At 54.0% G+C, this 22,837-nt stretch overlaps 1 protein-coding gene across 10 annotated transcripts in view; it reads left to right on the top strand.

Annotated features, from left to right (window-relative positions):
• Positions 1–13,239, top strand: part of PFKFB4 (6-phosphofructo-2-kinase/fructose-2,6-biphosphatase 4) — a 32,318-nt gene extending 19,079 nt beyond the window's left edge. For 7 of the 10 annotated variants that reach the window (XM_026500769.4, XM_026500771.4, XM_057312068.1 and 4 more), the window contains 5 exons: positions 6,315–6,419; positions 7,957–8,086; positions 8,192–8,254; positions 9,161–9,225; positions 11,188–13,239. In XM_026500769.4, coding sequence (XP_026356554.1) covers positions 6,315–6,419; positions 7,957–8,086; positions 8,192–8,254; positions 9,161–9,225; positions 11,188–11,247 — 423 coding nt within the window. In that variant the 3' untranslated portion in view covers positions 11,248–13,239. Of the gene's footprint in view, positions 1–6,314; positions 6,420–7,956; positions 8,087–8,191; positions 8,255–9,126; positions 9,226–11,187 lie in introns of those variants that run through there. The other 3 variants (XM_048226764.2, XM_048226763.2, XM_057312066.1) reach the window with 2 other exon arrangements.
• Positions 13,240–22,837: the final 9,598 nt, after the last annotated feature.

The raw sequence follows: 22,837 nt of genomic DNA, 5'->3' as shown, positions 1-22,837 counted from the left end.
CTCGCCTGAGCTCAGCCAGGGCAACTGTGCTGAGGCCCTGGGGGAGCTCTCCGCTTCACTTTTCTTCAGTTTTTAGGGATTGGATCCCTCCTCCCCCATCCTTCCTTTCTTCCCTTTTGAATTTAACTATCTCGACCAACCAGAATTTCTTAAAACTGGTCTCTCCCCAGTTAACTCACTTACCTCTAACCACCCGTCTAGCTCTTCCCGGTTCATTTCTTTCACCTGCTTTTATATTAAGTATGACTTACGGAATTGCGCTGTTTTAATGAGGGCAGTTTTTTACTTTGTTTCTTGGCCCTTTGGATGTTTTGTGAGGTCTTTCGTTCTTTTTCTTCCCCTGTTGGATTGTCTGCCTTTTTCTTGGTGATTTTTAGGAGTTCTTGATGTATTTTGGTTACACTCCCAACTTTTGGTTGGGAGCCGGGTGTTTGGATGAACACTACTAGAAGTAATTTAGGCCCGAGTGAATGTTCTCTCTCTCCAGAGGATTAACTTTTGCTTTGGGCAGCCAGTTGGGGTGGGTTACCGTAGTCTACTCAGGGATAGAGCTGTTGCAAAGCTGCATTTCGATCTTTGTAGAGGCCACTCAGTGTTGAGGTCTTCCTCCTTCTCCTAGAATGTGGCCTGTAAGGTTCTGAGGGAGAACCTCGCGGGCCCAAGCCTCTTTTGTTGTCTCCTCAGCTCAAGATTGTTGCCAGCTCGGCCCGCCTTCTGTCCACTCAGTCCCTGCTTCCTGCTTGGTTTCTCTTCCCCACCCCGCCCCCCGTTTTATTGAGATATAATTGGCATGTAACAGTGTGTTAGCTGCAGGAGTGCAACATGACGGTTTGGTGAGCCTGAATATTACGCAACGGTGACTAAAATAAGTTAACATCTGCCACCTCCCTTAGTTACACATTTTTTTTCTTGTGAGGAGAACTTTTAAGATCTAATCTCTCAGCAACTCTTTCTTTCTTTCTTTCTTTCTTTCTTTCTTTCTTTCTTTCTTTCTTTCTTTCTTCCTTCCTTCCTTCCTTCCTTCCTTCCTTCCTTCCTTTCTTTTTTCTTATTTTATTTATTTGAGAGAGAGAGAGCATGAGCCAGGGGGAGGGGAAGAGGGAGAAGCCCACTCCCCGCTGAGCAGGAAGCCCGATGCGGGGCTCGATCCCAGGACCCTGGGATCATGACCTGAGCCGAAGGCAGATGCTTCACTGACTGAGCCACCCAGGCGTCCCAAGACTTATTTATCTTATCACTGGAATTTGGTACCCTTTGACCACCTTCACCCATCTCCCCCACCCCCGGCTTCTCATCCTTTTAACTTCCACTTTCAAAGCAACAAAACCCCAAAGGGAGAAATGATGCCATGTTCCAGGCTCCCCTCTTTGGGCTTCCCTTTCCTCCAAGACCTTGGCCCCTCACGGCCTCTCTGCCTTGTAGCTCTATGATAATATCAAGCAGATTTAAAATTTTTCTTTTCTGTCTGGCTTTTCTAGTTGCTCTCCCTGGAGGGTTGTTCTGGAACAAGCTAGGCCACCATTGCCTGAAGCGCTAGCTGGTAATGAGGTCAGATTTGAATTGTGGAAAGGTCACCCCAGCTGGCGTGGAGAGTGGTTTTGTTGGGGCGAGGTAGAGGGCAGGCTGGAGAAGGGAGAGCAGGGAGAGGTGCTCGCAGGGGCCTGGTCAGGTGAGGCCATCTGGAACGTGCTGGAAAGTGCGAGAGGAATGTGTGGATTTGCAGGCCGTTTACTCATTTGTACACGTGTTTGTGCCAGCCCGCCCGTGGTAGGAACTGGGCCGGATGCTGGGGACCGACATGTGGGGAAGGGATGGAAGTGATAACAGAAGAAGACAAGCGTCCAGGACCATCCCAGGTTTCCAGGCCCTGGGAAGGGTTCCGGCTCCACGAGGGCAGGAACGGTGTCTGCCTTGTGCCACACAGGGTAGGTGCTCAATAAATATTGATCCACTGAGTGGAAGGAGGAAGTTTGGGGGAGAACTGGTGAGCTCTGGAGAAGAGGGAGCACTGTCTGTGAGCCGTCTCGTAGCTCTTTTGACCGTGGTGTGGGCTCCCATCAGCTGTGGCTGCTGGGAGTCGTGGGAGGCCTGCAGCTGCGCTTCCACGGTCTCCCTGAGCCGCTTGGGCGCCAGCGTCTGCCCTGCAGGGACTCGGGCGCGGCTCTAGCTTTGGGCTTCGCACAGAAGCCTTAGGCCACCCCAGTTTTTTTTTGTCTTTTTTTTCCTTTGTAGTCAATCTGATTATTTTCCTAGATGCTGGTAGATTCTCTTCTTTATCTTTTGAGTTTGGAAACTGTTCTAATATCTGTGATCTAGTCATCATCTTTCTATGTTTATCTTTGTTCTTTTCCTGCGTTCTGGTAAACAGCCTTGGGCTAGCCTTCTATTTCAACACTGGGATTTTTTTTCCCTTAGTTCAGTCCACAATTCACAGTCTTATTTGTTCTTTTTTTTTTTTTTAAATACCAGCTTTATTGAGAAATAATTCACATACCATACAGTTCACCTACCTAACTCGTATAAGTCAGCGGGCTTTGGGATAGTCACCCAATTGTGTAACCACCACGGCGATCACTCTCAGAACATTTCATTACTCCAGGAAGCAACCCTGACCCCAGCCCTCCATTTCCTTCCAACCCCTCCCCCCGGCCCGAGGCTACCACTCGTCTATTTTGTGTCTCTGCGGACCGGCCTCGTGGGGATATTTCATATAAATGGAGTCAGACACTCTGGTCTTTTGTGACTGGCTTCTTTCACTCAGCATGTTTTCAAGGTCAACGTACGAGGTAGGAAGTTCGAGCTCCATTCCTTTATATTGCCCCATATCCTAGCGGACGGATATACCCCAGGTGACATAGCCAGTCATCCGTGGACGGGCTTTGGGGGGGTCTGCATGTGGGGGCTCTTAGGAATAATGTTACTGTAAACATTCGTGTGCAGCCTTTTGTGTGGACATGTTGTCCTTTCTCTTGGGTAGATATGGAGGAGTGGAATTGCTGGGTCCTTTGGTAAACTCTCTGTTTAACCGCGTGAAAAACCGCCAGACTGCCCCATTGTACATTCCCACCAGTAGCGCAGGAAGGGTCCGATTTCTCCACATCCTTCCCAACTCTTGTTATTATCTGTCTTTTTTTTTTAATATAGCCAACCAACAGTAGAACATCGTTCAGCAAGTTCTCTGCCACTTTCTAACAAAGATCTCCTTTTCTTCAGCGTCCAGTGACTACCACCTTCCACTGCCTTCTGAGGCCTCACCAGAAGCACCTTTCACATTTGTATTTCTTTTTTTTTTTTTTTAAGATTTATTTATTTGAGAGAGAGAGAGAGCATGAGCAGGGGCAGTGGGGCAGAGGGAGAGGGAGAGAATCTCAAGCAGACTCCCCACTGAGCACAGAGCCCAATGCGGGGCTTGATCCCAGGACCCTGAGATCATGACCTGAGCTGAAATCAAGAGTTAGCTGCTTCATTGACCGAGCCACCCAGGTACCCCAACATCCGTGTTTCTAGCAGCATTATGCTCATGAGGATATATGTATTTCTATAGGAACTTTCTCTACCATGCTCCACTTCCTTCTGAGCCTTTAGCAGAATCACTGTCAATGCCCATATTTTTACCAAGTATCTGGTGATTGCCAGCAATCCTTGGCATTCCTTAACTCACAGCTGCATCACCTCATCTCTGTCCTCACATGGCCTTCTTCCCTGCGTGTATCTCGCTGTGTCTTCACATGGTCAATTGAAAGGACATCAGCCAGTGGACTGGGGCCCACCCCCGATGACCTCATTTACTTGGTTACATCTGCAAAAACTGTATTTCTTTTTTTTTTTTTTTTAAGATTTTGTTTATTTATTCGACAGAGATAGATACAGCCAGCGAGAGAGGGAACACAAGCAGGGGGAGTGGGAGAGGAAGAAGCAGGCTCATAGCGGAAGAGCCTGATGTGGGGCTCGATCCCATAACGCCGGGATCACGCCCTGAGCCGAAGGCAGACGCTTAACCGCTGTGCCACCCAGGCGCCCCTGTATTTCTTTTTTTTGAAGGTTTTATTTATTTATTGGTTAAGCATCTGCCTTCGGCTCAGGTCATGATCCCGGGGTCCTGGGATCAAACCCTACGTCAGGCTCCCTGTGCAGCGGGGAGGCTGCTTCTATCTCTCCCTCTGCTGTTCCCCCTGCTTGTGCTCTCTTGGTCTCCGTCAAATAAATAAATAAAATCTTTAGGGGCGCCTGGGTGGCTCAGTCGTTAAGCGTCTGCCTTCGGCTCAGGGCGTGATCCTGGCGTTATGGGATCAAGCCCCACATCAGGCTCCTCCGCTGGGAGCCTGCTTCTTCCTCTCCCACTCCCCCTGCTTGTGTTCCCTCTCTCGCTGGCTGTCTCTATCTCTGTCAAATAAATAAATAAAACCTTTAAAAAAAATAAAATCTTTAAAAAAAAAGATTTTATTTATTTTAGAAAGAGAGCAAGAGTGCGCGTGTGAGCTGGGGGAAGGGAGAGGGAGACATAGAATCTCAAGCGGACTCCACGCTGAGCGCAGAGCCTGACATGGGGCTTGATCGCAACCCTGAGATCATGACCTGAGTCAAAATCAAGAGTCAAACACTGAGCCACCCAGGCGCCCCCAAACCCTATTTCTAAATAAGGTCATGCTCACAGGTACCAGGCATTAGGACTTGAACGTATCTTTCAGCAGGGACACATCTGACTCAACAAAGATGGTTTGTCTTTCTAGGAATTTTCTCAGTTCGTGTAAGGTATCTCATTTGTTGGCACAGAGTTGTTCGCAGGAGTCCCTTACAGTCTCTTCTCTTTCTGGAAGCTTGGTAGTAATGTCCCTCCTCTGTCATGCCTGATCATAGTGATTTGAGCTTTTTCTGTTGTCAATCTAGCAAAAGGTTTGTGAATTCTGTTAATCTTATCAAAGAACCGACTTCTGCTTTCCTTGCTTGTCTCTGTCTTCTGTTTTCTATTACATTCGCTTCTGCTCTGATCTTTATTACTTCCTTCCTTCTGCTTGCTTTGGGTTTGGCTTGCTCTTCTTGTTCCAGTATCTTAAGGTGGGAGATCAGATTCTTGATTTGAGATCTTTCTTCTTCTTCTCCTTCTCCTTCTCCTTCTCCTTCTCCTTCTTCTTCTTCTTCTTCTTCTTCTTCTTCTTCTTCTTCTTCTTCTTCTTCTTCCTCCTCCTCCTCCTCCTCCTCTTCCTCTCCTCCTTCTCCTTCTCCTTCTTCTCCTTCTTCTTTTTTTTTCCATACAGACATTTACAGCTAAAAGTTTTTCATCTTGTTCTTTCCTTCTTTTTTTTTTTTTTAAAGATTTTATTTATTTATTTGGCAGAGATAGAGACAGCCAGCGAGAGAGGGAACACAAGCAGGGGGAGTGGGAGAGGAAGAAGCAGGCTCACAGCAGAGGATTCTGATGTGGGGCTCGATCCCACAACGCCGGGATCATGCCCTGAGCTGGAGGCAGACGCTTAACCGCTGTGCCACCCAGGCGCCCCTTGTTCTTTCCTTCTTAATAGACAACTTTGCCCCAAGACTTTATCTAGAAAACAACTTAGAACAAAGGCAGAGACCAGCAACTTTTATTAGGACATTTTATGGTTTCTTCCCCTCTTAGGGCCCTTAAACTACACTTAAGTGTTGTCCACCAGTGTTCTTCTCTACTGGATTTAAAAAAAAAAAATAGTATTTATACTCTTCATGCTATGTGTGAGAGCGTGTGTATCTTGAAAGACACAAGTGAAATTTTTTTTTTTAAGATTTTATTTATTTATTTAACAGAGAGAGAGACAGCCAGCGAGAGAGGGAACACAAGCAGGGGGAGTGGGAGAGGAAGAAGCAGGCTCATAGCAGAGGATTCTGATGTGGGGCTCGATCCCACAACGCCGGGATCACGCCCTGAGCCGAAGGCAGACGCTTAACGACTGCGCCCCCCAGGCGCCCCTGACATAAGTGAAATCTTGCTTTATAGCTTGTACGAGGGTCCGTAACTCAGAATACTATTTCCACAGCACAGAAAACAAAAGACACAAGGAAAGACACATAGTTAACATTCCTGCATTTATTTTTATGACATAAACTGGATGGATGGGAAAGACTGTCCTGGCAGCTCTTTACAAACGAGGGGCTGCCCCCTTGCCCAGCGTCACCAAGGGCCTGCTCTTCCCAGAGGGGTCCTAAGCTCCAGGCTGGGAGGACCCCCGTGGCCCAGGAAAGGCCCTGTAAACCCCGTCCCCTCTGCCTGCCCTCCCCCCGACACAGGGCTGATCCCCGCGCCCGGCATGGGAGAGGTGATGACTGCCGTATCTCCCTAGGGCGTCTGTGAGGAGATGACCTATGAAGAAATTCAGGATCATTATCCGCTGGAATTTGCCCTACGGGACCAGGACAAGTACCGGTACCGGTACCCCAAAGGGGAGGTAGGTGGGATTTGGGGGCTTAGCCCCAGCCACCACCTGCCGTCTGCCCCAGGACCCCTGGGGGACTCTGGAGGCTGCGTGGGCAGCAAGTGGGGCCTGACCTCAGAGCTCGGCCAGGCTGGGTGTGCCTGTCATCTCCGCCACTTCCCAGCCACGTTGCCCAGGCCGCAGTCCCCACCCCCCCTTGGGCGGTGGGTGGCCATGGCTGCACGGGACCCCCAATTCTGAGACTCTTTGGATCCTTGCTCCCCGATGTTCCCCATCTTTTCCTTTCCTCTTCCCCGGGGTGTCACAGGGATCATGTCCTCCCTGTCGCTCCAGACATGGAGCCCTGAATACGGACCTAGAGAGACCTTTCCCAGTTGAGTTGTGGCCACAAGAGGCATGTGCTCGGACACCTTCCCTCAGTCTGGCTCCTGGCTCAGCCCAGGCCCCAGGAGAGAAATAGGTCACCTTTGACTGGGGTATCTCCCACTTCCAGGAGGTGGCCTGGGGCAGTGGCCAAATCAAGATAGCCCTACAGACACACATACACGGACACATACAGAAGCTCCCCGCCCCCCACATGCCAGACTCTTGGCCCCTCTGCCATGCTGTGTTCAGGAAAAGTACAGCCCTGGGGAGCATTAATTATTGCTCACGTCGTACTGTGAGGCAGAGTCAGGTTTAAAAACTAACCCAGATAACAGTGAAAGGAAGCAAAGCAGTTGCCTGTTCAGACTTGAGAATACAGCGGGGGAAATTGGTAGGGGAATTATAGTTAGCGAAAGAACTGATCTCAGATTCCCCTGGAACTACAGTCAGTGTGCGGAGGGCACCTCCGGCCCCAGCGTGAGGCGTGTGTTTTGCAGGCCCGCTCATTGTGTGCCAAGAGGGCTTGGTCTCCGGTGGGGAAGTCTCTATACCCCAGGGCCGATGCGTTGGTCCAAGGGCTCCTCATCAGCTACCTCATGGCACCCAGGGGAGGCACGGGGCAGGCCGACCGTGAGCATCGTTGTTCCTGGGCCCTCAGTCATGCTGATGGGTCATGCTCCAGGAAGTTTGGGGGATCTTTGCTCCTCCTAGCCCCACGGTTCTTCCTGTGCGTTCCGTCTGCTGGGGGGCTGGAAGGACGCGGTGTCTCTCCTCCCAGTCCTCAGCTGCCAGTGTGTGAATTCCAGCAGCGGAGGGTTCCGCCAGGGGCCGTGTGGGTGGGCATGGAGATGGCCCCTCAGGATGGCAACCTGAGGCCCAGCGCTGCCCTATAGTCCTCCCGGGACCTGGCCCTAGAGGATGCGAGCTCTTTCTCAGGCTGCCAATTCTTCTCCCCTCCCAGCTTCCCTCTCAAGCTGGGCAGCTCGCTGTCCCACAAAGGCAAGCCCTAGCCCGGAGCTGCCCTCCCCCTGTGCCCCCGGGGTTCCAGGCTGGAGGATTCCCAGCCACAACCTCCTAGAATGGTGAGGGTCCCGGGAGCGAGAAGGTAGCCTGCTACCCAGAATGTCTCTGTCACTACCCCCGGAGCAAGGGCCTAAGGGACCCTTCCCGCCTGTCCTTGCAGTCCTACGAGGACCTGGTACAGCGACTCGAGCCTGTCATCATGGAGCTGGAGAGGCAAGAGAATGTGCTGGTCATCTGTCACCAGGCCGTGATGCGCTGCCTCCTGGCCTACTTCCTTGATAAGGCGGCAGGTGCGGGCCGGCCCCGGGGAGGTGGGATGTGTGGATGTGAGGGAGACGGAGGGACTGTCACGCGGGCATCCCTCGCGTGCCAGCCATGCCCATCTGTGTCCACAGAGCAGCTGCCCTACCTCAAGTGTCCGCTGCACACCGTCCTGAAGCTGACCCCTGTGGCTTACGGTAAGGAAGCTTCTTGCACGCTCACCTGGTTGCCGGACGCTGGCTTTCCACGGGGCTCCACGATTTTTCTGCAGATCCCTTGAAAATCCCATCAGGGGCTCATTTCTCCTCTGCCCACCCCACTGCCTTTCCCAATTTCCTTTTTTTTTTTTTTTTTTGGTTTCAATTTTTGTGGCCACACATGCTTTTCCAGTGATCCTTAACCATCACTCACCTGCATGAGGGGCTTTTCTGGTTTTTCCGAAATCCCCACAAAGCCCCGTGGCCCCTCAGGACCTGGGCCTTGAAATATTCAGGGTATTTTGAGCGCAGTCATTTGAGTCCCACCTCTGCCCACTGTGCCCGCAGAGCCCTCAGGCCCCCTCCTAAGCTCCTGGGTCTCAGCTCCTCACCTTCAGCACAGGCTACGAGGCACCCCTCGGGTGGTCGTGTCCCTGGGAGAATGACCAGAAAGCCCAGTGACAGCTGATGTCATGCCCCTGTGTGCTCATCGCCTTGTCCCCATCGCACGGAGCCCCTGCCCTGGTGTAGATTGGGCCTTGTGTTTATGGCGTGCTTGGGGTGTGAGTGGTTCAGGGGCCCTGAAGGCTCAAGGGATGATTCCATGCTGAGCTCGGGCCTGCTGCTGCTTGGACTGCTCTCCGCCCCGGCAGTGACGGCTCGTGTCCTCAGTGAAGCCCTCCTGGGCTTCTCACCAAGGCTGCGTGGCGGCACATGGTAAACACAGGCCTGACGGGGCGCCTCGTCCTTCCTCACGTGCGCACCAAAGCTGCCTAAGGTGGGAGGACCCAGATGAGGCTGTGAATGGCTGCCCTGTGCTATGATACCCCAGGCCTCCACCTGAAAGAAGCTTCTACCCTCTATGCCTCCAGGACGGGAAACGGATTTACATCTTCCCTTTGGCAGGTTGTAAAGTGGAATCCATATTCCTGAATGTGATGGCTGTGAACACGCACCGGGACAGGCCTCAGGTATTAGTGGGGTTACTGCTGGGGTGCCGAGCCCATCCTGGGAGATCCAGATAGAGCATCTTCCAGGCCCAGGGCCAGTTGGGGTGCCTGCCAGAGAGAGCCTGAGTTCTGTGCCAAACCTGCTGTCTTGTTATCAGGGCGAGGTCATGGCTCTGGGCTAGGCCTTCCCGAGGGTGCTGCCCTGGGAGTGGGGAGGCCCCCGGAGCTGGGCCACCAGGGTAGGAAGTGCCTGAGCCTGGGTATGGTGGCTTCCCAGCAGCCCTACCATAGAGGTCTAAGCCAGGGGGGAGGGGGTCCCAGTTGGGAAAGAAGCAAGAGGCTTACAAGGGGGTGGGTGGGAAATCTTCCATGATCCCCTATAAGTTCAGGCCTCGTGAGCATCTTTTCCAACTTGAGCACCTTTAAAATTAAAATGGTATGTGCTTTGTTGGGGAAAGGGCCATGCAGGTGCAGAGAGCGTGTTGGGGCTGGACAGAGATGGTCCTGCAGAGAGCAGTTCACCACCCTGTGTCCCCCCAGTGCCTTGTTTAGACAGAAGCCCCTCAAAGTACTGCCCGGAGCTCCTTTCTGTGTCCATGGGAGGTCTCTCTGCCACACTGGGTACCTCTTCCACTGAGGCCAAGGGCTGCACCAGCCCTTCTGGACCCCATTCCCAGAGTCTGCTGTGCCAGGAAGGCTCCTGGGGTCTCAGTTGTGCCTGCTGCCACCTGTAAGGAGGCATGGTGGGCTCTGGGTCCCTGTCAAAGGTGCACGCCTTGGGCTGCTCACCGGCAGGCCCTTGGCCTTGGTCCCCACTGGCGGAGACGTGTGGATGTTCTTAAGGCTGCTGCCTCTTCACTGGGACCATCCACCATGCAGGCCTCTTCCCTGTTTGTCCCGAGACTCTGCTCCAGGCCCCGTCTGGCCCCCGTAGGTCACTAGGGAAGGCATGTCCTAACAGGCACCCTTTGTGCTGAGGACAGTCCAGAAGACACTGGGCCCCAGCATTGACAGGGTGATGGTAAGAGAAGCTCCTGGACCCGGCAGGCACTGGGGGCTGATCCCCGCATCACAGGGCAGGAGCCAGTATGGCCATGGGGTAGCTGGCAGCCCCCTTGCCCACCTCTGAGTGCTGGCTCCCATTGCAGTGGCTGGTTCAGTGAAGCCAGAGGTGGGCCCCTGGGGGCTGTGTCTTCTTCCCTGTGGGTCCAGGTACATCCCATTGCACGGGGCTACAGCCCCAGGTGACCTGCTTCAGCACGAGATGGTTGAGAGGGCCCACAGTCAAGAAGATGGGCCACCAGGATCGGGGGGCTCATAGGACCGTCTCGTGGAGCTGAGGAAGGTGTCAGGGCCCCTATCCTTCAGGCGTGAGCTCAGCAGGCCATGGAAGGAGCTGGGCTTTGTGGCTTGGCGAAAGCTGTCTGCAGCTGAGGGCTTTGGGAGGTCCAGGATGCCATGTGCCCCAGCTCTGAGAGGACAGAGCAGGCCGCAGACAAGGAGGGGTCCACAGGCTGCTGGGGCTCCTCTGACACCTGCCCACCAACACTTAGACAAGGAGGTGGGCACCCCCAGGAGCGGGGTCCCCTTGCCTGCCCCCGCTGGTGAGGATTTGAGCCCCCAGCCAGCTGTTCCCTCCCAGTTGACTCAGGCCTGAGGCAGGAGGTGGGATGGGCTCTTTCTGGTGCTGCCTGCCCCGTGAGCAAGGAGTAAGCAGGACCCAGGCACCTTCCTCCACTGCCTTTGAACCCTTGTGTTCGTCCACTGACCACGTGTGGTGGGGCTCTTGGGCCCTTGCTCTTAGGGAAATGCGGGGGTTGGAGTCCCACCGCCTTGGCTCCTGGGGGTGGGGTGGGTGGGAATATGTGAACCCAGAGGGCTACAGTGATGAGGAAAGGAAACAGCAGGACAGTGGGTGTCCATCTGTTCTCGCCACAGAGCGAGTGTTCTGTGGTTTGTGTGTGTGTGTGTGTTGTTTTGCAGAATGTAGACATCTCGAGGCCCCCGGAGGAAGCCCTTGTCACGGTCCCTGCTCACCAGTGACCATGTCTCATCCACTGTGACCACCAGGCAGGTATTGAGCTCTGCAGATGAGGTCCCTTTTACAGGCCTCATGGCGCATGTGACGATTTCTCTCCTGGAACATCCCAGAGCCCGGGGCACCAGCCCCCCTGCTTCCTTGCGAACGGTGACAGGGTTAAACGTGGTGCCCGACCTGCTGCTATAACGCATTTGGCCAGACTGCGACCGCCCAGGGCTGGTGAGAGGTGTTCTCGCAACCCGGTCCTTCCGTTGCAGCTCTGAGGTGCTGTCCCCCTGGTCCGTTGGCTCTGTGAAGTGAGAGGCCCTAAACATGTGAACAGAAAGCCCGGCTGTGAGGGTCCCACTACGGCCGAGCTGTCTGAGGCGGACCCGGCAACCCCAGCAGTGACTCTGTTGTCTTCTCTCTGTGGGACCCTGAGCTCTGCTGCCTTGGGTGAGAGGGAACGCCCTTCCCGTCCTGCCCTGCCAGGAACCGGGGAGCCGCCGGGGCGGACACCCCCGCCGGCTCGGCCCTCGAGTTGGAGCTTCAGCAGACGCACGCAGGGAGCACGGCTGTTGTGGTCACCCCTTCTCGATCGCGCATACACTGGAACATTTGGGGGAGCTGGTGGCCAAGGCCAGCCCTGCCCAACGGCTGTCACAGTGATAGCACGTAAAGACATGGGGGGACATGGCATGGGTGGTCGTGTGAGCTCCCTTCCCAGTGCACACCCAGGTGCTCGAGGGAGAGGCTGTCATCCCTCCTCACCCTCCCGGCCATGCTCCCCAGGCTACCTCTCCCCCGTTGCCGCCTGCGTCCACATAGGAGCAGACCCTGGTGGCAGAGAAATGCATTTGCTGTGAACCATTCAGAGAAAACGCCTGCCCTGGCGCTCATTGACCTCCGCCTGTGAGACTGAACAGGGCAAAGGCGGGAAATCCGAGGCAGCCTGGGAGGATTTCCCCAGCATGGCGCAGCTTCGGCTTCTGTCACGCGCCCCTGTGTTCTTTTGGGCCCAGAGAGGAGGGCTGGGCAGTAGGTTCTGGCTCCATTTCGTAGCTGGGCAGGAGGCCTGGCCAGCAAGTCGAGAGGCTGGGCGAGGAGGTATCTGGGTCTGTAGTCTGACGCCCTGCTGTCCACAAGTGGGTCCTGGTTCAGGATCCCGAGCCCACCTTGTACCTGGAACCTTCCCTGGCAGAACAGCCCACCTTTCCCAGCCTCCCAGGGCTTTGGAGCCTGTAGGTGCCACCTGCCCCTGTGGGGAGTGCGTGCCCCTGTCCCACCTGGTGGTCTCTCAGCCTCGTGTGCAGCAGTGGCCGTGGACAGACCAGGTAGAGGACTGGGGGAGGAGCTTCTGGACTTACCTCCTGCCAGAGCCCTTAGCCCTGGACTCGGGACCAGAGGACCATGCCACTGCCTTTGGGACATGGGGACCACAGCCCTTGTTTCTGTGTCCCCCAGAGTTTTGGTGACTGGGTCACTTGGACACACTTACTTGTTGGCCATAGTGGGTTTCTTTGGTTGGCGTCATGGACGTGTGGATGTCCCCACCTCTCCGGGACCTCAGGCTGACTGAGGCAAGACCCGCGAGGCCTTTTCTCTGTGCCCAGAGGGCAGTCAGGAGCTGCTAGACGCAGAGTGTTACAAGGACTGGGCCAGGGCAGACATAGCATGGGTGGGGGCAGCTCCTCTCCGCCTCTGCCCAGGCTGGTGTCTGCATGGACAACAGCCCGCTGGGTTGGCTGCCGGGTTTTATCCATGGTGGTCGATGTGCTTGTGTTGAAGACATTTTCCCATTCTCCCTGGAATGGGTGTTGGTGGATCTCAGCCACATGTCACACTGTGTCCAGCATTCTTTGCAATAAATACTTTTTTTAAAAAAATTGGGGCGGCTGGCTGGCTCAGTCTGTAGAGCATGTGACTCTTGATCTCGGGGTTGTGAGTTCAAGCCCCATGCTGGGCCTAGAGCTTACTAAAATAAATAAATAAATAAATAAAAAATAAGAATCTAAGGTCGTATCTGGTGGCCATCTCTCCATTTCGGAGGTATCTCTAGCTGGTTCCGCAGACTCCCACGTTGTGTTCTCCTAGGTCTGTGTTGGGATCTTTGGTCCCGCTCCCACTTCCATGCCTACCCATCTCTGGAGAGGAAACAGTCTTCCCCTGGAGTGAGTCCTGGGCCTGGTGCCCATGGGCAGGGACAGGGCTGAGTTTTCTCGGGCCATCCTAGGGTTCTGGGCCCTCACCCCTGAGCAGGAAGCAGATGTGTGAAGGGGCATCTGAGGTGAGCTGGAGGACCATTAAGGGGAAATTATGAGTCCCAGATGTTGGCACCCTTGGGGAGGGAGGGAACCAGGGGCTGGGTCGAGGATGGAGGGGTGACACAAGGCTGTGAGTGGGAGTGTGTTGGCTGGTTCTGTCCTGTTTTCTTTGTCACTGACCTTTGGGTTGGGGGAGATGGTGGCAGGGGGCAGGGTTTTCCCTTTCCCGTGCCCCAGAACTTCACTGGACTTTGCATACCTCCTGCCCTGGGGCTGGGCTGTTGGAGAGCAGGTTGCAGGGCTGCTCCTTGGTGGACACGATGGGGCTGGACATGGCTGGGTGCCCATCTGCACCTCTCCCAGTGTGTGGGGGTGGAGGTAGCTGTGGCTGGGCTGCTTCTGGGGAGTTCGGTGTTGCCAATAACTATGGCTCTGCCTTACCCAGCTGTGTCATGATGGGTGACAGAAATCCCTGGGCTTCATCCCCAAGTTCAGCGGGATTTCCGCTGTGATGGTCTTCCTGGTGGGTGAGATTAGGGGACAGCTTGATGGTCCTCACCCTGTCTCTGGGTACTGAGTTCCTAGGTGGACACCTGACATGCTGACATGAGAGGCCTCAGCACTTATTAATAGCAAAGCAACAGCAGAAGGAATAAGATTTAACACTCTGAGAATTTTTCTTCAGGTCCCATCTTCTACCACAACCTAGAAAGAGGGATTATATATCGTCATGTTGAAAAATTGTGTAGCATTTTGGGTTGCTAGGAAACAATGACCATCATTGGATGTTAGGTCAGAGGATATTTGGATAGAAAGAAATGCTGTCGCAAAGACATAGGCTTTAGCAGGGGCTCTGGGCTGGCTCAGTCAGTGGGGCATGAGACTCTTGATCTCGGGGTTGTGAGTTCGGGCCCCGTGTTGGGTATACTGATCACTTAAAAATAAAATCTTAAAAAAATATAGGTTCCAGCAACATTTGAATTATGTTTGTAATATCATTATATACTATATATTAATAAATTAAAATACAATGATCACCTGCAAAGGGGAGTGTTGGCACGTTTGGCTTAGACCAATCATGTGTGGGGCTGGGCATATTGTTGTTTGAACAAAACTGTTTTACTGAAAGTGAAAAATGGAGGGGGTGCCTGGGTGACTCAGTCCGTTGGGCATCTGACTCTTGATTTCGGCTCCGGTCATGATCTCAGAGTCCTGGGATTGAGCTCTGTGTCAAGGGGCTCCGAGCTCAGTGGGGAGTCTGCTTGGGGTTCTCTCCCTCTGCCCCTCCCCCAGCTTGTGCGAGGGTGCTCTCTTTCTCTCAAATAAATAAATCTTAAAAAAAAAAAAAAGAATCCCTGACATGGGGAACAGCGACTGTGGTGCTTGTTGAGGTCGAATTGTGTCCCCCCCAACAAAAAAAATTTTCATACATTCAAGACCTAACCCTAATACCTCACCATGTGACCTTATTTAGAAATAGAATCTTGGGGGGTGTCTGGCTCAGGTCGTGATCACGGGGTCATGAGATCCAGCCCCACCTGGGGCTCCACACTTGGCACTGACTCTGCAATTCTCACTCCCTCTGCCTCTCCCACTCGTGCTCTCTCTCTCTCTCTCAAATAAATAAAATAAATCTTAAAAAGAAATAGCAGCTTTGCAAACGTACTGAGTTGAGGTGAGGTCGTCCTGCCGTAGGGCGGGCCCCTAATCCCGAACTCCCCAGTGCCTTCAGAGAGAGCGCGGCCCTGCCGACCCCTCAGCTCCACAGCCATGTGACAAGAACTTTCTGTCGTGTAAGCCACTGGGTGTGTGGTGCTTTGTTACACAGCCCTGAGCAGACAAACTTTTCAAAGACGTTCCCCTCTGCCAGGAACTTCTGAACGGTGGGGAAGGGAGTATCTCCGGGTGAGTTGTCTGAGAAACTCGGTCCAACATTTGTTTTCCAAGAACGAGCGAATCTTCCCGAGGCTTTGGAGTCTTCCCTCTACATCATACCCGGGAGCTTTTGGCATCTTAATTTTATTTAGTGAGACTCGGCTTTCTTTCCGGCCAAACAGACACACAGAACGACCCCTAGCAGCTCAAGCCCGCACACGGGATCCAAAATTTCCGGCAAGTGCACCTGTATTGATAAATTCAGCACAATCTAAACTTGGGTTCTTATCTCCTTGGTCCAGGACCTGGATCTTTCCTCACACATGCTCTCCACATTGTGACCAAGGTAAAGTAACAAAGTCTTACAATTCCTTTGATACATAAGCCTTCCCCTCTGGGTTTGACTTTGTGATAAGACCTCCAGACATGCTGGAATCCAACTTTTTATTTATTTGTTTTATTTTAAAGTAATCTCTACACCCAATGTGGGGCTCGAACCCACAATCCTGAGATCAAGAGTCACATGGTGCTCCACTGACTGAACCCGTCAGGTGTCCTGCTGGAATCCATCTTTAGTTTAAGGCACTGGGGGTGTTAAGGAGTTTGGGAAGAGGGGCAGAAGAGTCGGCTTCCCCTGGCAAACCAACTCCCTCACAGGGCCTCAGGGGAGGAGGCCTTGCTTCCGTGAGCAGGAGGGTGCAGAGGGGCTGGTGTTGGTAGTAATCTGATTCCTCTGCGCTCTTCCACATACATCCCGTGAAATTTGTTAACGCATTAAGTGCCTCCCGTGGGCTAAGCTGTGGGGACAGAGTAGTAAGCCTGACAGACAAACCCTTGCTGTCACAGAGCCGACACTCCCGTGGTGGTAGACACAGTAAAGATCACAGAGAGACTCGCCTCACAGGGCGCTGGGACAGAGGGGGTGTAAGAAGGCCTGGAAGGTGACCAAAGGCCCGGATGAAGCCGTGAAGCATCCTACAGCCAGTGCAAGACCCCGAGGGCAGGCTGTGCCAGGTAAGTTCCAGGAACATAGGGGAGCTGGGATGGTTGCAGAAGCAGGAGTGAGGAGGAGGAAGACCAGGTCAGACGTCAGGGGGTGCAGGCAATATGGGGCCTTGGAAATGGGAGGCTACTTTGAGCCAAGCGACTTGATCTCATGAACATTTTTTTTTTTTTTAAAGATTTTATTTATTTATTCGACAGAGACAGCCAGCGAGAGAGGGAACACAAGCAGGGGGAGTGGGAGAGGAAGAAGCAGGCTCATAGCGGAGGAGCCTGATGTGGGGCTCGATCCCACAACGCCGGGATCACGCCCCGAGCCGAAGGCAGGCGCCCAACCGCTGTGCCACCCAGGCGCCCCTGATCTCATGAACATTTTTAAAGGGTCCCTCTGGCTGCTGCTGACTCCAGAATAGACTTCAGTGGGGCAGAGTGAGGCCAGGAGACCTGTCCAGAGGCCACTGTGACAATCTGGGCGAGAGACCTTGATGCTGGTGTTGGGGCTGCTGAGTAGTCGGATTTTGCCTAAATTGGGGTGTAAATCACACCAAGATTGGCTGCTGGTTTGGATGAAGGCATATGAGACACACGCCATGCCCAAGGGTGGGTTCGCCACTGTGGACATGTGAAGGTCCGCAGGGGGCAGCAGGTGCTGAGGGTCCAAAGTCCAGTTGAAGGCGCATTCAGATTAAATGCCAGGGATATCCAAGGGGAGGCGTTAACGGGCAGTGGCATCTTGGCATCTGGAGGTGAGGCCTGGGCCGGAAATAAGAAATGGCATCATAGTGCGTACACCCTGGACGTGCGCTCAAGGGAAAGGTCAAAAGGGAAGAAATGCCCTGAGGACGGAGCCCTGGGGACCCCACATCATGAGCTTGACATGAAGAGCCAGAAGAGGGGTGTGGGAAGGAGCAGTGTGGGGAGCGTGAGCGGAGTGGGGAGTGGCCCTCTGTGTCTGACGACAGCAGCGGGTCAAGGAAGGTGGGAATTGCCACTGGATGTGGGCTTGCGGGGTGTTTCCCGTGTCGCTGTGCGCAATCAGTGACGTCCCGAGCAGTGCCTAGCTCATAAAAGATTGAGGGAGCCTGTGAATTCAATCAGTATTTCACCTGGAAGCCTCAGAATCAGCCTGTGGGTTTGATGATTGTACCTCAGCCCCACGGCTGCAGGAGATAGGAGACTCCTTTGCAAAGCAGAGAAAGCTTTGTTCGTACCTTGACACGCAGCAGCTAAGAATCTGACCCTATTGTTCTCTCTTTAAGCTGCTTGGAGCTTTTGGAAGCAGCCACTTGGCACCCGGTGCATTTCTCAGGCCCTTCACGCTGTTGTAGGGGGAAGCCCTTGGCCTCCCCAAGCCCCATCCTCAATGGCTTTCCCACGTGAGGGGCCACCTGTGGTGTCTTGTTTTCTGACGCCACTTCAGGACGCTAAATTCAGTGGGGTTAAATTCTCTGATTCTCCCACACCAACTGGGTGTCCAACAATTGAATTCAATTTGGACACCAGCTCCTGAGTGAGTGCAGACCCTATAGGTTAAGGGCTTATGCCCACAAGACTGACCCTACTTCAGGTGCTAGACACAAGTCCCAAGAGGGCCACCCATAACTTCTGACCAGGTGACAATACATTAGGTATGAGCCCCCTCCTCAAATTCAATAACTTGCGGGAATGACTCACAGGACTCAAGGAAACACGTTCCTTACATTTAACCAGTTTATTAACAAGGATACAATTCAGGAACAGCCAACAGAAGAGATGCGTAGGGCGAGGCATTGGGGGAGGGAAAGGGTGGCATGGAACTTTCAGGATACCCAGGGGTCCTGCCTTCCCAGCTCTCAAAGCTCCCTGAACGCACTATGAAAAGGGTTTTATGGAGGTTTCATTACAGAAACACCATTGATCAAATCATTGGCCTTTGTAAGTTTAAGGACAGGTGTAGGAGAAGTGGGGTACTGGGAGACTTTACCTTCAAAATCCCGAGAAACCAAGTTACATAGATCATAAAATTATTGGATTAGAATTTTAAAAAATAATGTTTTGGCTTTAAAACTTTATTTTTGGAAGGAAAGAAAATTTGATATCGCTGGTGTTGATCATAAAAAAAAAATCACTGGCCTTTGTTTGATAGAAGTGAAATCTCCACCCCCACCTCCCCAGTTGGGGCTGAAAATTCCTACTCTCTATTCATGGCTTGGTCTTTCTGGTGACCTGCCCCCCCCCATCTAGGGGGTATGCCTTTCCCTGCCGGGACTCTTCTCATTAGCATCCAAAAGACAGTACATGCCAAGTGTTTTAGAAGTTCTGGTGCCAGGAAGCAGAGACAAAGAGCATCTATTTTGTATTAAAGGACACCCCCAGTGGTGGCTTCAGCCTGCCCGGTTAACTAGAGCCCTTTCCCTTTGTCCTAGCTGGATTTCCACTGCCTTTCGCTCCCACCAGACGAATGTCCAGTCCGGACACCTCCTTGCCGTCCCTGGGGACAATTCCTCTATCAGTTGCAGGAAACCAGTTATGCCCAACTTAGAAGGAGAATTTATGAAAAGGAACTTGTGTCGCTCCCAGAGCCACCAAGGGGTCTAGAGGACAAGACACGGAGCCACACAGTTTGTCTCCAGCCCAGATCACAGTTCTGCGTCGGCCCAGACGCTGCAGGCTGCTGCCCAGCTGCCACGGCCCCCACGAAGTAGGCTCTGTGCGGTCCTCCTGCTGGTCACCAGCCCCTGAGTGAACTCCAGGGAGGGTACATTTGATTGGTTGGACCTGGATAAAGGCCCTTGCCCCGGGGCAAAGGACGCAGAGCGAGTGAATATCTGGCATTTCTGCTTTCCGAGGCGGAAGAAAGGGGCCCAGGTGCTGGGTGAAAGGAATGGCGGGGGACCTCTATTTTAGCTTCGGGGATTAACGCAAATTAACTGAGTAAAACGTGAAGATCTAATTGGCTTTATTAAACACTTCATGAATTGGCAACGTTCCACCTTGCAAGGGGAGGGGAGCTCCGAGAAGTGGGGCAAGTTGGAGGCTTTCCATAGAAGGATGGTAGAAGCAAGAAAGTTGTTAGCAAAAGAAAAGGATTGTTCCCGGCCCGGCTGGCCTCTTTCTAGGGGCGAAGCAAGTTGTCTTATCATGCAGATGACCTCATCTTTCTTTGAGGGGTGGGAGAGGAGCAGGTGGCCGACTTCTTGGCCGCTGATCAAGAATTCCCGACTGACCGGTTAAGACCACATTTCTGGGGGAGGTTGAAACCACAATTAGATTGGGGATCAAGCCCTGGTTTGGGAACTGGGTCTGAGGGACACCTTTTGGGGCCTGTGGTTTTCTTTTTAACAGCACTCACCGCTCCTGGCCCTGAGGCTCAGTCCCGGGCGGATGGGCCGCCTCCTTGCCATGCCACCCACACCCTGTCAGGACTGGGCCGCCTGGGCATCTCTGGGTATTGCTCTGGGCTGCCGGCCCCACGTGGAATTCCCATCACAGCATTCTCGTCAAGCTGGGTGTTTGAGAAGAGCTCAATACGAGGGCTGTAGATAGGTTCAAGGGGCAGCCTAGGTTGGGGCAGCACCAGGGGGCTAACATCAGGAGGAGCTCTTTCCCGGGTATCTGGGTGGCTCAGTCGGTTTAATGTCTGCCTTTGGCTCAGGTCGTGATGGGGGGGTAGGGGGCTGGGATGCAGCCCTGCGTCGGGCTCCCTGCTCGTCAGAGAGCCTGCTTCTCCTTCTCCCTCTGCACCCCCACCCCCACCCCGGGCTCGTGTGTGTGCTCTCTCTCTCTCACGCCTTAGCTCCAGACTGGCTCCCACACATCCATTTCAGTACCAGTAATCTGTCCACCAGAGGGATCTCTCAAGTCATTCACTCCTGTGGCCTTCTAGATAAAGTCTCAGTATCTCAGCCTATGGCCCTGAAAGGAACCTAGGAGAGGGGAGTGGCTATAGGGTGGGGTGTGTTGACTGCAGGCAGGAGTTTGGGGAAGGAGTAGGGGAGGACAGCCCCACCTGCGAATTCTCCTCCCCGACTCTGACCTCGCACCTTTGCCTTCTATCCGCCAAGCCCAACAAGAAGCCCAGGGAGAGGGAGCCTCAGGACGGGGTAGGGTGGAGGGTGGACCTGGAAGGAAAAGTCAAGACAAGCTGCTGCCACAGGCCCCTGTTTTGGGCAGCATAGAGGACTGGGCGTACTGAGGCAGCCCATCCCGTAGGGGACTGATTTCTGGGCTGATACTCAGGGGAAAGGGGTCAGTGGGCTGAAGGGGATCCTGTCTTTCCTTTTTCAATTATCTGTCACCTACTATGTGCATGGCCCTTGTGCTGGATATAGAAGACAGACACTACCCCAGCCTCATTGAACCCCCAGAGTAGCAGAAGACACCCACATGACCCAGGGTTTGGTGTTGGGCTGGGGGAGTCACAAGGGCTGTGGGAACATAGAGGGGAGCTCTAACTCAGACTTGACATCTTGGGAGGCTTCCTGGAGGAGGTGGTGTTTTAAACTTCGGCCTAAAAGGTGAGCCAGAGAGGGTGAGGGGGGTGTGTGTGGTGGCTGCAGAGCCAGGAAGCGTGAGGAGCCCCATTTTTTGCTGGTACTGAAATTGGAACTTTACCTTAAGAGCCATGGGAAGCCCTTGCAGGGTTTGGGGGGGTGGTGGCTACTGATTTGTTCCTTAGGAAGATCAAGACTGGAAGCATGGAGAGAAGTGGTGAGACCAGAGCTGGGTCAGTGGTGAGTAAAAGAATGTCCTGGAGGTGAGAGTGGCAGCGTGGGGGGAGTGTGCACAAGTGGAACTGGGGATACAGGCCCAGAAGCTCTTGGGAGGTGGTATTCTGGGAGTCCTCAGGGCCTGGACTGTGGTGAATGAACAGGGAATCTCAGAGGCCAAGCCCGCTGGAAGAGAGGCGAGGGCAGGGGACACTGTGAGCACACTGGGGAGGGGGCAAGAGGAGTGGTCCGGGACACCAGCAGGGAGTGCAAGGTAGAAATGCAGAGGGAGAGAGTGAGGACAAAGGGGAGGACCCTGTGGCGCCAGGCCTGGGACAGAGGAACAGCAGGAGGGGGGAAGGGGGTGCCCTGAAATGAGGTGTGAGCCATTTCAGGTAGAGGAGATGGGAAAGGGGCAGAATTTAAGGTAGGGTGTGCTTCTAAGCAGGGAAGGGCACTGGCTGGAATGAAGAGCGGGTGGGGGAGGCCTGAGGAGACAGGCTGTCAGAGGGGTGGGTCTGAGCGCCAAGCCCCGGCCCCTCCATCCCATACCTGAGGCCTGGCCTTTTTTGGCTGAGCTAGTCCAGCTGGTCTGGGTCCTTATACCATGTGTCCTGCCTGTAGGACCCTCAATCTTGTTGAGACCCCCACATTTAGCACAGGGAATTTGGTTTCTGTCTCAGAGGGGCTGATTTCCCCAGGGGGCTTGTGGAAGTGATCATTTCCCTGCTTCACAGACTTGGTGTCCTCCTTCCCAGCCCGGGCACATCCCTTTCGGCTGCGTGGCTGTGATTCCCCAGCCACGGGCTGTTCCCAGCCTCCAGCCCCTCCTGTCTGTGCACAGCTCTGGGTGGGCTAGGGACCCCCCCCACCGTACTCCCCCATGAAGGTTTCCCACGTTTGTCTGTGAGGTGTGGAAAAATGAGAGGGCATGAGGACTCCCATCCTGAAAAGGTCAGGGAGGACGAGGCCAGGGGAGAGGCCCCTAGAGGAAATGGGGTGGGGGTGTCAGAGCAGAGAGGCCAAAGACAGGTGACAGGACGTAAGAAAGGACGACTGTTAGGAGCTTTGCTTGGGGGAGGGACTGGGTTATGAAGAGAGACCAAGCTTGTGGGAGGCAGAAGGCTGGGCACCCAGGGTGTGGAACGAGGGCTCAGAGGCTGGCTGGACAGGTGCATGTGGAGGGGAGCGTGTGGTGGCTGTTGTCCGTGGGGAAGGGGGACCTGGGCTGTGTCCAACCTCAGACTGCATTGCTGACGGGGCAGAGGCGGCAGGGCAGGGCGAGGCTGAGCCGTGTCAGGGAGGGCTCCTCATTCTGCCCAGGGGACAGCCATGCCTCTGCCTCGTTCGTGGAGTCCTGGGCCCTTCGCGCCCAGGGGGTGGCTGAGCTGTCTCCTCCCTCTTGGCACACCCCAGCCTGGGGAACCGCACTCAGGGCCTCCCGGTTGTCCTCTGGGGTCTGTTTGTCCCAGCGATGCCCCGTCCTCAGGTGAGAAACATGTGGCAGCGCACAGGGTGCACGCGCTGGCTCGGTGCCTAGTGAGAGCCACATTTCATGTTTTCGGCCTTGAGAACCATGTACTGGACGTGCCAGGTGCGGGGTGGGCGGCAGGTCAGAAACCCCGGGTACAAAAAGGCTGGCCATAGACGGAACACCTGTGTCCTCCCCAAATTCAGATGTCGAAATTCCAACCCCAAGGTAATGGTATTTGGAGGTGGGGCCTTTGGGAGGTGATTAGATCTTGAGGGTGGAGCCCTCATGAATGGAGCTTAGTGTCTTATAG

Source organism: Ursus arctos, unplaced genomic scaffold, assembly GCF_023065955.2.
Source record: "Ursus arctos isolate Adak ecotype North America unplaced genomic scaffold, UrsArc2.0 scaffold_14, whole genome shotgun sequence".
NCBI lineage: Eukaryota > Metazoa > Chordata > Mammalia > Carnivora > Ursidae > Ursus > Ursus arctos.
The sequence above is the reverse complement of the archived record's forward strand: the minus strand, read 5'-3'. Positions and strand labels throughout refer to the sequence as shown.